The 17,980-nt window shown below is 35.6% G+C and overlaps 1 protein-coding gene across 4 annotated transcripts in view; it reads right to left on the reverse strand.

Moving 5' to 3' along the window:
• Positions 1 to 16,223, reverse strand: part of LOC109727927 (serine/threonine-protein phosphatase 4 regulatory subunit 3) — a 22,696-nt gene extending 6,473 nt beyond the window's left edge. For 2 of the 4 annotated variants that reach the window (XM_020258153.1, XM_020258152.1), the window contains exons 1-21: positions 15,901 to 16,223; positions 13,292 to 13,372; positions 11,705 to 11,752; positions 11,509 to 11,608; positions 11,324 to 11,408; positions 11,202 to 11,251; positions 11,060 to 11,125; positions 9,523 to 9,602; positions 6,413 to 6,472; positions 5,309 to 5,408; positions 5,155 to 5,232; positions 3,815 to 3,882; positions 3,670 to 3,738; positions 3,513 to 3,590; positions 3,333 to 3,428; positions 2,985 to 3,055; positions 2,211 to 2,288; positions 2,015 to 2,108; positions 1,515 to 1,613; positions 884 to 1,101; positions 665 to 779 (exon numbers count right to left, since the gene is read on the reverse strand). In XM_020258153.1, the coding sequence (XP_020113742.1) occupies positions 665 to 779; positions 884 to 1,101; positions 1,515 to 1,613; positions 2,015 to 2,108; positions 2,211 to 2,288; positions 2,985 to 3,055; positions 3,333 to 3,428; positions 3,513 to 3,590; positions 3,670 to 3,738; positions 3,815 to 3,882; positions 5,155 to 5,232; positions 5,309 to 5,408; positions 6,413 to 6,472; positions 9,523 to 9,602; positions 11,060 to 11,125; positions 11,202 to 11,251; positions 11,324 to 11,408; positions 11,509 to 11,608; positions 11,705 to 11,752; positions 13,292 to 13,372; positions 15,901 to 15,945 (1,779 nt within the window). In that variant the 5' untranslated portion in view covers positions 15,946 to 16,223. The remainder of the gene's footprint in view (positions 1 to 664; positions 780 to 883; positions 1,102 to 1,514; positions 1,614 to 2,014; positions 2,109 to 2,210; positions 2,289 to 2,984; positions 3,056 to 3,332; positions 3,429 to 3,512; positions 3,591 to 3,669; positions 3,739 to 3,814; positions 3,883 to 5,154; positions 5,233 to 5,308; positions 5,409 to 6,412; positions 6,473 to 9,522; positions 9,603 to 11,059; positions 11,126 to 11,201; positions 11,252 to 11,323; positions 11,409 to 11,508; positions 11,609 to 11,704; positions 11,753 to 13,291; positions 13,373 to 15,900) is intronic. The other 2 variants (XM_020258150.1, XM_020258151.1) reach the window with 2 other exon arrangements.

Raw genomic sequence — 17,980 nt, forward strand, 5'->3', positions numbered from 1 at the left:
GGCTCGCTCGAGCTCGGCTCGAATTAATTTCAAGCAAGCTTGAGCCTTAATTTAGGCTCGAAATTAATTTCAAGCCGAGCTTGAGTATTACTCAGCTCGCTCGAATTAAGCTCGATAAGCTCGAAATATATATATATATATACATATATATATATATGTACATATATATATATGTACATATATATATATGTACATATATATATATGTACATATATATATATATGTATATATATATATATATTTCGAGCTTATCGAGCTTAATTCGAGCGAGCTGAGTAATACTCAAGCTCGGCTTGAAATTAATTTCGAGCCTAAATTTAGGCTCAAGCTTGCTTGAAATTAATTCGAGCCGAGCTCGAGCGAGCCGAACACGAGCTAGCTCGCTCATTTGCCAGCCCTAAATAGAAATAGTGGTCCAGGAAGATTGAGCTCGAACCCAATCCTCATACACAATAGGGGAACCTAACAATGTAATCGTTAGATATAGAGGTGAGTTCACTAGCAAACAGTTGTAGTGTCCAAAATCATTGCAACAAAAATAAGCAAAGTATAAATTAATTTGATAGACCACATCCCAAAGCATGGCGAAGAAGAAAACAATATTAACACAACCATTTCAAAATAGCTAGTGCACCAATTAGAGAGGAAAAACAAAATCACTCACATTTCGTGAAACAACTGTTCGCATAAAACGAACAGCTGCCACAACCAGGAACTTTTCTCTTCTACAAGTTAGAAGTAGAACTTTCTCTATAGCATTGTTCATAAGAAAGTTGCACCTACAAAAATGGAATTTGCACCAATTTAGTTCAAGAATTCAAGGTATGCAAGCTTGAAACTAGTAGATCAAGAAAACCAAATGGTTTGGTTCACATAAAATTACTTTATCCTGTAGGGATGATGAATCACACAGAAACATAACAGCTCGCAGATGTTTGATAAAATTTCAGGCTTAGCTGTAGCATACGATTCAAGTCCTCTACCAACTCCATACGATTTACCCCCAGTGCGGGAACTGTTTTTTGGTGGACAAGATGATGCTATAACATCTATCAATTGGTCCAGATGCTTTTCATAGAAAATCTCAATCAATGTGTCACGCTGCAACAAGAGAAAAAGTATCATCACTGACTATTCAAGCAAATTCGACACGAAATAAACTAACCAAAAAAACTACATTCGAAAAGCCAATATTATTAGAAAGGTCACCCCACCCACNTAGTTTAGCCAAATTCAATATGTTTCCACCACCACCAAAAAAAAAAACAAAAAAACCCACCCCCCAAAAAAAAAGTCGACTCAGAAGGGCGAGAAAAGAAAAACCCAAAGAAAAAGCGGATTATAGAAGCTGCACAGGTCAGATACTATGCATTTCAATCTAAATTTCCACTATTTGTACACTCAAACCAACTTATATGTAGAACTCAACAGCAAATGAAGCATGTAATAACATAATAATAACAATCAGAAATTGGATTACAAAAGCACCAGTGAGAAAAAGGGTATTAAAGCACCTGTGATCCAGACATATTATATGAGTCCAGCAAAATCCGAATGATTTCAAGGAACTGACAATGCATGTCCTCACCAAAGTCAGTTATCATACCTTTAACCTGAACATAGGAGATTTTGTGAGGTGTAATTCATGATCATGCTTCACAAATAGTTCAGCATGCTCTTTTGCCAAGAGCAATGCAAGGATCGAAAAAGAGATTGAGATACTGGCAGAAACCATGATTCAAATCAAAGACTTTAGCGAGATACTTTATACGCTATAAATATTTTTAAAACACCAAAACTGTCAAGATAGACAAAATCTATCATTTTTCAAAAGCAGCAGTTTATACATCACTCCAACTTGCCAAATAATTAAAGAATGAAGCGAAGATGCAACATCACAGGAACATATAAGCAAAATCAGAAGGTCCTTAATTAAGCCAGCAAAGTGAATGAAGTAAATTAGACAGAAGAGCATGCATCACATGCAAGTCAAAAAACATATCAGCTAGCTTACCAGGAGACCAAGAAGAGAATACCCGTCTTGTTGAATGATATACGTTCTAAGAAGATTAGGATCTTGATTGAGGAAGAGTACAAGGATATCTGCCCTGCAATTCAAGAAGGAAAGTGATTTAAGAACTGTAGGTAGTTTGAAAAGTAACAAGTGAAACATATTGATTTTGAAACTAAATATTCATTTTATCAATTACCCAGCAGACACTAGCTTCTTATCCTGACTCTGCAGTACATTAGTGATGATATCAAAAATGCCTTCATTGGCAAGATCCCTGAAAATAAATAATCATAAGACATTCTAAAAAGAACATACTTCACAGTATATCCAAAAATAGAGCTCGTTAATACAGATATTAATTCAGATATACATAATGCCATCAGGCAAAAGAAACTTAAATAAGATCTAGTCTATCACTTTACACCCATATGCACCCTACGTGCAAAAAAGCACACAGCGATTTCTCCAACAAACAAATCTCTGCGCCCATAATATGCACCATATCTTACAGGCAGTTCATCCCAGGTTATTATCTAATATTCCTGCACATCCAGAAATGCTAAATTCACCAGCACTAACCTCTTTTATTTTCTAATAAGTTCATCACTCAGTAATGGTTCCAAAAATAGTAAGAAACTGGAAGGGAGCATTTGGAGAAATTACCTACAGCAACTTAATTTCTTTTTTTTTTCTTTTTTGCCTGAAGCAGCTGTTGTTAAAAGTCAGATCTGCAATAATATGATTGCAAGCCCAAATATTACAGCTAAACCAGTATGCTTCTTTATTATCAGCCTACTGAATATTAGAGAGCCTCACAAGTGTTATGGATCCAAAAAATCCTATAAGGCTATCAAACATATGGAAAGAAAAAAGGAACAATTTGGCCCCAAATAATAATAGATACCCCGATATAAAAGGAAAAGAAATTGGCCCAAAAAAAAAAAGGAATACACTAAAGAAAATAGCCCACCGAAATAGGCGTAACTGATGCACCAACTGCAAACTTTTACTTAGAGAGCAAAACTCATGCAAGAACAAAACCTGCTCCACAATAAACAACAGAGTCAGCAGAAATAAAGGCAACTGCAATACAACAAATCAATCATTTTCCACTACACCAGACTACTTCATTTTCAAAAGAAAATACGAAACAGCAAACAAGCATAGGCCGGGAAAAGGAAAATTGCACAACTACACTACTGGATATTAGCCTAATCAAATACAAACAAAAGCTAGAATGATTAATTACTAAACATAAGAACATAGCAAAGAAATTTATACAACTAATTAGAAATCATCTGTGCATTTTTAATAGTACCAAATCTCTTCTCGAGTCAGCAGATATACTGGAAGATCTCATCCTTGCAAATAGTTCTTGGATAAAACAAGAATCATCTTTGAGCAAAGATATGACCTGCACCATAATAATATATCACTAAACAAAAGAAAGAAATGAAATATATGCTAGAAATACAAGAGTGGATAATGTAATCCTCACAACAGCATTGTTAGCATGAACAATCGAATTAAGAGTTGCTATCGTAGCGTCATCCAGTATTCTCGGCAAAATAACATCCTACAATTGGTAAGGCAACAATGAGAACCAACCTATAACAATATTCAAGCAACTGAGAGCAAGTTAGACACAAATTAACCTTTATATAACCAATTCGATATGATTGGTGTATCTTCGACAACACCGAAGCATTTTTAATAGAGATAGCCTGCAAGATAATGGACGTGTAAGATCAAAAGATAGTATAAATAGATAAGCATATATGCACCTGAGAATTAATTTACCTCCTTAAAAACCACATGCTCTTTCAGAAAAGCACGGTGATTCTGCACCTTAGGGACTTCTGGATCATCTACGAACGTATATCAAAAAGGATAGCCGACATCATTATACATAATACATATTCTACTAATGGTACAAAAATCACAACAAAAATACTATTTCAGATACCTGTCACATCTACCAATGACAAAAGTGCGCATGGCCTACTCAACAGTATAAAAAGTCTATCACAGAAACTTGACAAAACCTTGCATTACATATTCAAAGGTAGATGCTGGTGTCTAAATATGACAGACTCCATCAAAAAGAAATTATGACAAAGAAAGCACCAAAAGCAAACAAATGTTGTCTTGTTAAATGTACAAGTCTGGAAAAAAGAATGGCAAATCCTGCATGCTAAATACTAAAGATGACACTGAAGATCCACTTTGAAAATGCCACCACGCAAATTCTTAGAAACACATGAAGTGAAAACTGGAAAAAAAAAAAAAAAAGAACCTATAAAATTATGCAAAGGAAAGAATGACGACAAAAATGAGGCACCAGAAGAGTGCGATCAGGGCTGAGAAATGACTTCCAGAAGCTGATTGGAAACTGAGATATGATTAAGGCTTGGCCAAGAGAGGGTGATCACCATATCTTACTCACCAAGGTTTCTTGAAGCTTTGTACACCAGCTTCAATATATGCATAGAGAAGTGTTCTCCTTTTAAGTTGTGCATACAGAAGTGTTCTCCTTTTTAAGTTGCAGAACATACTGTTGTTAACAATCTTGTTTTTATGTAGAAGTATCTCAACTTAGTGAATTACACTATTTTTTGGCATCATTATATAGCACAATGTATGGCTTATGTTCATTCAAAATTTTAGCAGCCATCAAATGTACAAATATATTTGACCAAACAAGCAACATTCATCTATTAGCCAACACTAAAACGAAGTTGCAAAATCAACCATAAAACAACAAAGCCATCAAGCTAAATATCTAAGCTATAATACCAACACCCGAGAGACAGCAAAACACAGTACGCCATCTGCAGGGTGATAAAGAATAAAGAAATGCACAGACGGATACAAATGAATACACATAATAGCAAGGGTGCAACAAATAATAATCGCGACAGAATAACATACTTGACATCCAACATCAACACAAATACAAATCATTGAAAAGAAAAAATCATTAGAAGATTGGGAAAAAGAGGCTGCATAAAAGAGAACACAGACCTGACCAACAAAATGAATTGAATTCAACAAAAAATGTACAATCACAAGGATGTCATTAATAGGATAGATGCAGAATAAGGAGAGATAAGAAGTAACAAGAGATGACATATACTTACATTCAAGGGCACCAATAATATCCAAAATATACTCATCGGAGAAAATCCTATCAAAGATTGTTGTGCTATTTAGTAAAACTGCAAATGACCAACATAAACCGTTAATAACATACTTGAGGAAACACATGATGAAACAAAATAAGCATAAACTTACTAATCGCCTTGACCAATCTGAAAATCATGTGAAGACCATCCATGTTTTCTAAATCCTCACACATTCTAAATAGGTCTATCAACTTTGGGAAAAACTCTTGCTGCAATATTTAAGAAGAAAATATAAAAGATCATTTATCAACCTAAAGATACACAAAACAATAGAATCAAATACAATACATTACTTCAATAGCTTTCAAGATTTCCTCTTACACAGGCAATTATATTTTTTTTCACCATTTTAAAATGAGATCATACAACTCGAGGATCATCATACGAAAGATTACTTTGTAGAAGGTTAAGGGAGTGAAACCTAAAATCATAATAACAAAAAATTGAAAGAAGAACCCTAATACACCAGTTCCAACTTCTTAATCACAGTAAATTAACCTGGTAGCTCAGGTGCAAGCAACATACTTTACCAAAGTAACAGCTGAGTGGCTCTTTATGGAGACTGAGCCCAATGGCTACCACATATATCTTACTTGCCGAGTGAAACTACGTTATAGTCTCTCAAAGCACGAGTTGAACCCTTCGGGTAGACATGAAACGAGTAGACCGCAGTTATAGCCTAGCCTTAATTTGAACGAGGGAACGTCAATCACGGTTCGAGTAGAGACGAAGTGGCTTAGTTGATATCATATAGTGCACATTGCCCTTGTTGGGATACTTCTCATATATTTTCAAAATTTATCAACAAAAGATGATTTCCTGCCCATCTTGATGCCTCGATGTACAAAGAAAATGATAAATAAATTTAGAACAATTTGCCGTTTAGCCTTTAGATTCTAGATTTCTTCTTTATGATAATAACTTAGCATTCAACCCTAATTAGAGATTCCATCATTTAAGTGATATAGTAATTGGCAAACAGCAACCTCGTTAGTTTGTTCTTTCAAGAAAGGGAGCATATTCTTAATTTTTTATTCTGAAAGTGCTAGAAGGGTGTGATATTGAATACCTATCTCATTCAATTCTATAGCCTCCAAACTGTGCTTTTAAGAGAGTGAAAAATATCTCCTGAGAGCTGCTTTATACTGTGTACTGTCCCAACATACTACATAATCCTAAAGTTTACAGTTAGAAATGTTTGCAAGAATCTTACATCTTGAGATATTAATTCTGCCACTCGCAACTGGTCTGTAATGCTGCACTCTAGAATAGTCTGCAAATTATGATCAATTACATCAACAAAATCATATACATATATCACAATCAGAAAAAAAAGATTAGTTAAACACAGATCAAAAGGAACGAAAAAAGAAATTTACTGAACAAAAATTTGCAAACTAAACATATAATTAACTACACTAAATTCAAAAGGAGAAAATTTATACTGAAAATATGAAACACAATTTGATGTCATATGAGTGTTTCAGATTTAAATGGTAATATTTGTCGAGGGCATCACAGCTATATGCATTATGAATAATTTATTTGCCACAGGAGCAACTTGCAATATCTATATAAATTTTACCACTACATGTTTTTACTACCCAACTGGCAAGAGTACTGGTTAAGGACTATCTCAACAGACTAACTAGTTGACAAATAATAAGAGTACCAGGACGAAGGATTTAAGTGTCATGGCACAGGTCGTGCAGAAAACTTGCCGGCACGGTGCGTGCCGATGCTTGCCGGTCACAAAAAATACATGTGTGCCGACACATAATGATATGAAATATTTATTTTCTTTAGCAATAAAATTTTTTATTTCTTATTATGTATCTTTATCAAATTTTTTGATCTTCATTGAGAAAATTACTTACTAATTTAAAGAAAAGAGGGTTTTGAGCTGTGCCATTGGCACGAGGGCTGTATTGTGCCAGTATCTTGTTGTTACAATACAATAAGGATTTAAGTGCAGTGGCACGGGGTCGTGTCGGAAACTTGTCGGCACGGTACGGCACAGTGCATAACGGACCGCGCTGATGCGTACTGATCACAAAAAATACATGTGTGCCGACACATAATGGCATGAAATATTTAATTTTCTTTAGCAACAAAATATTCTAATTAATAATTAGGGGCAATTACCTATATACCCCTGAAAAGTTTCTGGTTTTCTTATTTATCCCTCTTAGAAGGCTAATATTGAAAATACCCTTCTTATGTTCCAAGTCTTTCTAATATACCCCTGGAGTTAAGTTCCGTCAATTAGCTGCCGTTATCTCTGAAAAATTACCATTTTGCCCATTCCAATATACCCTTGTACCGTAACTAACTTATCTTATATACCCTTCATATAGCAAACATTTTTCTTATTTGCCCTTCAAATATCAATTAATTAATTAAGCACGTCGGGAGCGAGCAGATAAACGGATGAGATCAATCGCAGCTAGACAAACCTTAGTGGCTGGAGGCATAGTTAGTTAATTCGGATTCAGCAAAAAATTGGTACAGATATAATTCGGATAAAATTCGTCTTTTAATTTTTAAATTCGTTTTAAAATACGGCTAAAAAACGGATTCGGCAATTATTCAGATACGTGATTTATACGGGTATTATACGTTCACCAATTAAAAATTCGGGATCAAAAATTCGGCTATATAATAAATATATAATAATTAATATACTATATATGTTATTATTATAATTTTTATAATAGATTAAATATATTTAAAATTATAATAAACATATATTAATAATATATAAGCGTTATATATTTAAAAATATTAATAAATAATTACAAATTTATAAATAAAATATTATATAATAATATTTCTATATATAAATAAAATACTACTATATGAATATATATTTATAAATAAAATATATATATATGGGTATAATGAGAGGGAGGTCCACGGTGGACCTCCCTCTCATCCGGTCCACGAGGCCAAACCGGCCTCATGGACCGCGCACACCCACGCTCCGGCGTCCGCAAGGGTGAGGGCACGCGGCGGTCGAGCGTCCGCGAGGGCGAGAGCGCGCCGCGCTCCGACGTTCGCAAGGGCGTGGGCGTGGCGCGGTCGGGCATGGTAGGGGAGGGGTGCTGGTTGCGGGCAACGCAGAGGTCCATGATCTTGCGGGCGGCGTCGGCGGCGTCGGTGCTCTCGTGCATGAGACGGGCGACCTCAGCCTTGGGCAGGTGCAGGCGGAGCGTGCGGGCATCGTCAGGGTGGGCGTGGGCGTGGGAGTTGAGGAGGGAGAGGTCGGAGGAGGAGGACGACGACGATTCAACAAATCCATAGGCTCCCGGCACCGGCCAAGGCGGCGGCGGAGGAGAAGGAAGACGACGAGAGCGGCGGAGGAGGACGACGACGAGAGCGGCGAGAGGGGTGTTGGAGGTGGAGGTGTGGGAGGTGGTGATAGTCTGGGAGGAGATAAGGCGAGGTGGAGGCGGAGGATGGTCTGGGAGGAGATGAGGCGAGGTGGAAGCAGCGGAGCCGGGGCCGAGGTTGGCGGCGGTGGTGAGCAGACCAGTTGTGAGAGAAAGAGAGGATAGGTTAAGGGATTAGTATAATAAGATAGGGGCAAAATAGGTATTTTATTTAGGTTTTAACTATAGTATACATTTAACCCATGTTTAACCCGAGTCAAGCTAACAGGGGATAACTGCAGGGGTATTTTGGAATAACGGTGGAACATATGAGGGGTATTTTAGAAAGAAAAAAAAAAGTAGGGGTAAATCGAATATTTCCAAACGTATGAGGGGTATATAGGCAAGTATCCCTAATAATTATGTATTTTTTATCAAATCTTCTGAACTTTATTGAGAAAATTAATTACTAATTTAAAGAATAGAGGTTTTAAGCTGTGTCATCGGCACAGGGGCTGTATCGTGCCAATATATTGTTGGCACGATACGGCACAATAGATATGGAGCGTGCCAATAGGCACTTAAATCCTTGCGATACAGTACAATAAATACAGCCCGTGCCGATGGGCACTTAAATCCTTGATCAAGACTCAAAAATGAACAAACAAGAAAAAAGGCACACCCAGGAATGCCATATACAAAGGAACAGCAAACTCTGCCTATTTATAACAATAAAAATTATTTATAACAATAAAAAATTATGCATCTTCAGAAAAAACAGATGATGCAATATACTACACAGCATTATGCACAAGTTCAGAAAACAAATTGCTCTCATATAAGGTGAAATGAGAAAAAAGGTTAAACAATTCAGTTACTAATTGATAAAGATGGAAATCACAAGTAGAAATATCAGGATCGTTAAAATAATTGTCAAAAAGATCAAGCAAACCTTCAAAATTTGAGGAAGAGTTGACAATTCAACAGTTGGAAGATCTCTCAATTCACTATTAACAGTGCGAAATGACTCATCTGCAAAGAAAATCAATGATGAGTACTAGTGCAACTACTATGAGCCTTTATATGTAGAAATCATGAAAGTAAGAAATACTTCCAACAATAAGTTATCCAACTTAAAGTAGTCCCAAAACAGAACAAAAAACAAAGATGGGCTTCATAAATATAACTAATAGCGCAAATGAAACTCATTTAAACTATTTTGGAACCGTAAACAAGAAGATTTCACATTAATAATCAAAAAAAATCGAGAATCCAAGGGTCATTCAAAACGAGCATATACAAATATTGTTAAGTACCCCTTTGTGAAGTCATTGCTGAATTGATTGCAAACTGTGGATGTCAGTTCAACTCGCAGAAAAAGAAGATTTTAGAGATCATAGGGGATTAGAATGGGCTATGCCATGCCAAAATCCCAACTACACAGCACAGTGTCTATGCTAATGAGCATATGCTGCAACAGGTAGCAGTGATATGTCTGCTTTTCAACTGCCCTTGCAGGTTTCATGGAAAGAACTACCCAGTACCTTAAATACTTAGTAGAAACAAACTTATAACAAATATAAACTAAATTAGCAATTCATCAGAAAAATATGACATATATCTGAGCTTGACTCACTTTTAAGAAATGCTCCAGTTGATCCCATGAAGTTAAGTGCTTGAGTTGGGATGACAGTAAAGAAGTAAAGATGATGAAAGGTATTTATGGCATGAATTCTATAGATCATTTAATTGTAAGTGGCCAAAAATCCTATCAACTAGTGGTCCAGTTTGTACCATCAAGAATACTATCTACTTGCCAAACTCAAACCAGTCAAACTAGTAGCAATTATACCAGCAAACCACTTTCCGAACGTGTCATTTTGTATTACTGTGTCTGCAAACAGCAGGTTTAGATGATAAAGTTTCAAGGACCTCCACAGTTCCACACCTATAGACCCGCTTATTTTCTTTCCGCAATTTTTTCACTCTATTGATTTACTTAGAAATCAAAAAATAAATATTCTGAGAATTTTCAGCTTCAACTTAAGTTTAATCCACAGTAATAGAATGCCAACAAGATCTACATTGATGCCAAACATTGCAGCAACAAGCTTGATTTAAGAGCAAAGATGAGCCTTCCATTTAGACGAATAAAAGTGAGTTATCGATTCAAGAAGATTATTCCAGCAATTTTCAGATATTATCCTTTTTCAGTACTTTCCTTATTCATTGTGTATTTATAGCTCTACTAGAATGGTTCATATCTGAAGGGCTAGAGCAGGGAGAAGAAAGAAATGGAAATTAAGTTCGAGTCGATCTTCTATTGCACCTAGCATTAATCCTTCCAATAGGAAATCCACAATCATGAACCAAATTCAAATATGCAGCAAAAAGGTATCACTTAAAGCAGCAAAGTAAGCACACTTGATAAAGAGTCGTCGTGTTTCATTATTATCATGTATAAAGGACAAGAATCCGGCTAAAAATACCATTCGCGTGTATTGCGCCAGTAGATTCTACATGTGCCATTGCTGGACGAGGACCGATCTCAAGATCTGTTAGAAATTGTCAAATAGAGAGGACATGACCTAAGTAATGGGAAGAACAAAATGCAATTATTAATATACTTACTTCCAAGAGTAGTAAATTGTAGGTTTCTCTGGATTCCACAGATGTTGTCCCTACATGAAACAACAGAAACATGAATTGAAATACAATTACCAATGAAGAAAATGGGTTTATTGTGTAAGTACCATATATAGGAGCATCCAGTAGCCTCCTGAAAGCTCAATGCCAATTCTGTACCTAACTCTGGGTCTCTCCACGAAATTATTGTGTCTGCCAAAATTTGTTAGGGAATTTACATATCTTGATTACTACGTAACGTTAAATAAAATAAAAATCATCTTCAACAAACACAATTTGGCAAATCTTTCACCTTCTTGCCTTCGATAAATATCCTCAGAGGAGATGCTATGCACAAGTAAGGTCTCGTTATCGTCTTCATCAACAACAATCAAACCAAGCTCTTCTGACCTCTGCAAATCATCAACTCCTCATAACCAAACTACATCCCAAACTTAAGATATAACAAGCAAAATTCTTCCTTCGAATAAGCAATATGACAAAATTACATGTCTTGACATCATTGGTTTTTTGGCACTAGGGCACCATGTTCCTACCTATAGAAAGACGCAAGGTTCTTACAAAAGCAAACTAGCAATAAAAACAATATTTAATGGCTTGACAACATTGAAGTAAGGAAAACAATCATAAGCCCTTCTTGTTTCTAAGGTGCATTCAGCACATAAAATAATTCGATTTAACTGCTGGGAAAAACATTAAGTACCTGATGCTAAAATATGCCTGGGATCCTGCCAAAGCCTATCAAACTATTAATACTAATTATGTAAAATCCAAGGATTGCCCATGACGACTGTGCCGCCCTTGCTGCCTGCGCAGTACCATGCCGAGACCATGCCTTCACATGGCACGGGGGCATGCCAACACTATATCAACAAAATGGCTTTTTTTGAGTTTTTAATGTCTTTTTTTTAGGGTGAAAAGTTTTACAAAGGTTTCTCCATACTTGAAATATGTAAATCTTGTAAATCTACTAACATTTGTTGCAATTAGTGAGCTCAATTGCAAATGAGATCATCTTTTAGTGAAAAAGAAATACAGAGAAGAAGATCTTTAGCCGCAGCGAATTTGCCTATGAAAGTGTTCCTCTATAAATCTTTACCCAATAGTTCTGTTTTCATGCATACACTTATATAATATATATATATATATAGTTATTAAGATCTTTATGACTCTATTCTTACTAAATTGCATGAGATATAACATTTAAGCCATTCATATAGCTATTGAGAAATTAAAACAATCTAAAAAGCTCGTTTTTTATGAGAATTCGATAAAAAAAATGTGTTTATGCATGCCAATGTGCCAGTGGCGTGCCATTGGCACAAGGAAGCATGCCGACATTCGCACGCTGTGTGCTGCTGTGCCATGATATGAATCTAGCTGACCAGAATCATTTATATGCAAGTGACCAGAATCATTCATATGCAAAAGATCATTTATGCATAAGCAGCATGGGACATGATCCTGGTCAAGTAGGGTATGGTCACTTGCATTTATATGCAAGTGCTTCGGATCAGCTAGAATTTGTTCTTTCCAATCATCATCGTTTGATGTAAGTGGCAGGAATCTCCAATTTATTTCAACTAAATATTGTTTAATGTACCTCACAATTATATTTTGACAATAATTTTTTTTCAATTAGATTCAGTGCAACTGTGGAATTGAAATCCCTACAGCTTAGCAAAGCAAATACTTCAAGTGTACTGTATCCTGCATCTGCCAAAGATTTTAAGCACATCCCCTCATATATGGCATCAAAATATTCCTGAACTCTTCTATTCTAGAATTTCTATTAATTTCCATAATTCCACTTCTAGTACAGTTCTGCTTGGGTCATAAAACTTATATCTACGTCTTCAATGAAAAATAAACAACAAATTCTAACTGACCAGAATCACAAATTCACAATATCAGTCACAAGAATTAACAAAACTACTTCAGCATAAGAAAATGCATAAGGACAACTTTTAAAATAAACAGACATCATAGGACATGTCAAAATGTCAAAAGGTTGCTCATATTCATTAACGAAATAGAGATATATATCAACTACAAAATGAATTACCAAAACCAACCTCCATGTATTCAACAGAAACGTGCCCTGTTCCCTGATCATCCCATTTTCCATCATCATTCAATCTGTATACTTTTACACGCTGAAACATTTCTCAAACCAGTCAGTGAATTTGAGCTTGCAATGTAAAGACAACAGCAAAAGCACCAAAACAAATACAGAATTTGAGCTTGGAATGAAATGGACGTGTAAAAGAAATTATAAGGACCTTATTGCGCATGTACCGGCATTATAAAACAACTGAGAACAATAGAAGATAACATATAAAAAGAAAAATATTAATGGATAATAATGTTTAACTCAAACTCTATCTTAACTACCATAGCGGGCCTCACAAAATAACTGACCATTGTTAGCAAATTGAGATAAACAGAAGAATGCTTGAAGATCCCAAAGAATCATAAAATAGACATAGTTGGCCGTAGGTTTCCCCAAGAATACGGCAAATCTACAACACATATTTCCTAATAAAAGGGATATATGTGAAAATGTTATCTATGAATCGAGACAGCCTGGCAAACTACTAGAGAAGATGTTGAAATCGATGAATAGAAGCAAAGTAGATAAAAATGAGTTCTCCAGAATGTCAAGAAGAATCACAAAGAACACAATGCTATTGCATCTATTCGGTAGCTTTAAACCACATAATATATCTGATCTAACTTGCTAAGCAGAATTTTCAGAAATATTAAGGAGCAGTTAGGTTTGTTGTAAAAGTGAACCGGAACACGTTTTCAGCTTAGAAATAAGATTTAGGCTCATTAGTTTAACATAAGAAAATTTGGCATAAGAAGCTTTTACAAATTTCTCAAAAAACCAGCATTTTTGTTTTCTGCTCGGAAACAGCAGAAAAGGAACACTTAGCGCGCACCTTCCACAGCTACGAGATCCCGCAACAATCTTAGACCGCATTAGATTTTGCTCAGCATTCTCAGAGCTTTCTCTATTATCCAAAATATGTGTTAAATAACAACCATATCAACATAACATAATACATTTTATGAAAAATAAATTATATATAAAAATAAATAAATTTAGATAGTAATATCCTTTTTTTTTCCGTATAAAATATAAAATAGACTTCAATTAACTTGCTTGTCAGTTAGCCTATTTGCACTTTGCTACTTTTTAATTTGAGAAATTGCACTTAAAAATTTACCTTTAAATGTATTATTTTCGAGAAAAATATTATACAGTTTCTCATTTACTTTTTGGTAGCATACCACACGAGCATAGGCCAGAAAGTAATTTCATTTCACTGTAAACCAAACATAAAAGGCCGCAAAACAATTTTTCCACTAAATACTCTTTTCGTCGGAAAATTATTTTCCACAATTTTTACTTGGAACGATACATCCCCTAAGCAGCATTAATTTGGGCCATTTTACTTGACTATTTGGTCAAGAAATGCTAGAAATCTTAAACATTGGCCTACCACCTTAAGAAATGAGTCGTGACATGTAAAACACTAGACATAGTTGAATACTTACAACATAAATTAAGAATGACATAATTGAAATAACCACCGATAGCTAGAATTCTTCAAGGGCTTTTTTATAAAATAACCCTCCAAAATTTTAAAATTGGAGAAATAACCCTGTTAAAATTTTATTTGGAAAAATAACCCTCCTTTCGCCACGTAGGCCCCACGTCAGATTTTTGCTATGAATGCGGTGAATGATTCACCGCCTTTAGTGCAAAATACCCCAAATTTATCGAAATTTGTCTAAGTCCTAAAGTTAAACACAGATAAGATGGTGAATCAAAGACGGTGAATGATTCACCGTCTTCACATATATATTATGAAGGCGGTGAATGATATCTGTAAAGGCGGTGAATCATTCACCGCCTTTATAGCAAAAATCCAGCATGGCGAAAGGAGGGTTAGTTTTCCAAATAAAATTTTGATATAGTTATTTTGCCAATTTGAAATTTTTGGAGGGTCATTTTATAAAAAAGCCCATTCTTCAACTTCACCCTACCAGTTTTAGGATCAGCCATGGGAACCATGGCCACTCAAGATAACTTCACAGAGTTTTAACGCAATGCTCAAACAAAGCATAACATCACCGAAACAAACACATATTCATAGAAATAACTAAAACAAAAGAACAAGTATAAAACTCCAACAGCATAAATCAACGATTCAACATTCAAGAATTAGAGCTCCGCCTAAGAATTGGCAGTCAATATATATATATATATATATATATATATATATATATATATATATATATATATCCTAGAAAGATTTGAAATAAATTAGGATTACACTTGATCCAAACAATGCATCAGGGAAAAGAAAACAAGAAGTTCCAATTCCCTTTGTGGAATCCAAGAAATCTACCAGTTGAAACAAATTCAGCTATTGCCCTATTGCTAATTTACTAATACGTATAAGCTTCAACATACAATCAAGAAAAGATCAATAACCACACTTAGCTGCAGCAATCTACACCTCCAACGCTCCAGCTAAAACTGATCATGATAGAGAACTAGGTCTAAGTGAAGTAGAAAAATTAAAGCTTAGATCCTACTCGGCGAATCTAGGGCATCGGAAAGAACATAGAATCCAAGCAAAACTCACACGAAACCCTAGAAACCGCTCACCTGCATGTTGCTGCTCGAAGAACCGGGGGACTTGCCCTGTCCCATGGAGCAGAAGCCTTAGTAGCTCCTTCCGGAGGCGAATTCGCGCGCGTAGCCGAAGAATCGGGTTAGGGTTAGGATTAGGATTAGGATTAGGATTAGGGTTAAAAGAATCGGGAGCGGGAATTGAGCAGAGGTGGGGGGTAGGGGGGGAGGGGGAAGGGGAGGAGGGTTTTAGGAGGAGAGCGAAAAGAAAACCCTAACCGCCATTAACGTCGATAGAGCGAGTCCTCCTTTTCCCCTTTCTCGCTCCCTCTCTCTCCTCTCTCTCTCTCTCTCTCTCTTCCTTGTCCGAACCCCTTCAAGGACATCGAAATACCTACTATTCGGCGGGCCAGGAAATGCCCTCGGAGTTTGGGTTTATTTACGAACGGACCATCGGACGACACTCTCGTCCGGATAGGTGGCGCATGCGGACACGGAGCACGCACCAGCGTCCAAGTTTATTGCCTGGACATCGTCCACCACGTCAGCTAAAAACCTTTACCCTATAACGGTTCGTTCACGGACGTTCTAAAATCTGGAGATTTTGTCCGTGGGCAATTAATCGCTTATTAATCTTTTTAAAAATATTTATTTTTATTGCGGAATTTTAAAATTCGATAATACGCCACTTATTAGGATTCATTTGGTATTCAGTATTATCTGATGTTATTAGACCAACTAACTTATTATGATATACAAATATGGTATTATGTATGAATAATAATTAAGAACTTGTTTGATTCACCTATTTTAGATTCTATAATCAAAGTGAAATTTACTGACTCTAATTGTCATGCCCCAGATCGGAATGCTCGGATCCGAATCGCAACAACCAGCCATGAATTTAGAAAAAGAATCTGAAAAACGGAAAGACTTAAATTGATCCAAAACAACCAACTAAATAATTTATTTATTAAAATAAAACTAAACAATAACTACTAGATGTCCAATTAATCAACCTCAAATCAAAATAAATCATATGTCCAAAATTTAAAATCTATCTAATAACTTCTTGCCGACCAATTATCTTACACGTCCTGACTATCGGCGGTAGACGACAAAAGTAAGCGCAATATTTAATAAGAAATCTATTTCAAGATTAATGGTAAATTTTAAATTTGAAACTACAACGGTCATAATTTAGAGCATCTCCACTCCGTCGCTCTAATCACGAGAGCTACAGTTACGAGTCGTTCCTCCTCGAAAATCGTGTAGAGAATGAATCTCTCTTCTCTGAGTAATTCGCCCGCAACAGTCATAAATAACAATATATCATGATAATAATAATGTGTAAAATAAATAAGCCACGCCATTCAATAATAACTATAAAATCCACTTGAAAGTATCAACAACTAGTAAACAAAACAAATAATAATCAGTGTTCCGAACCCACTGAGATCCGCATATTTTCTACCGTTTGTAGAAAAGTAGCTATTTACTTATCTCTATTACTGCTCACAAATTTGTCACGTTTTAAAATTGAGATTTTACAGCCGTCTCAGCTCCTCGCTCTCGCTCTTTTTCTCTTTTCCCCACGATCGTCGGATCTTGCTCCCACCGACGGCCACGCTTGCACAAAGAATCCGGCCACAATATTTATTATTATTATTATTTTGGCCGTACATCCTCTCTAAATTACCTATTTATAGGTGATTAATTAGGATTAAATCTCAATCCTACTCTAACTAATATTAAAGTATAATTAATCCGAAAATCAAATCCAACCGAATCCGCTTAATCCGACGGTACAAATAAATCAAAAAAAATATTAATAACGGGTTTATCACAAAACAGCAATCATACCCGCATATTTAAATTTTAATTGGATACAGATATTAGTTATCGTTTGTTTTATAGAAATTAATTTTCATGCGTTATTCTATGGAATGAGAATTTGACCCAATTTTAGATAGGTCAATACCAGAAAACACTACTCAGGGCCCTTTTCCACAAATACATGTCCTTTCTCTCTCTTCATCACTCTAATTTTAATTAACCAAAACTCTTTCTCAAAATCTTACGTGTTCCAATTATCTATTCTGATTTTCATTCTAAT

The sequence above is a fragment of the Ananas comosus genome, linkage group 23 (genome assembly GCF_001540865.1).
Source record: "Ananas comosus cultivar F153 linkage group 23, ASM154086v1, whole genome shotgun sequence".
NCBI classification, from domain to species: domain Eukaryota; kingdom Viridiplantae; phylum Streptophyta; class Magnoliopsida; order Poales; family Bromeliaceae; genus Ananas; species Ananas comosus.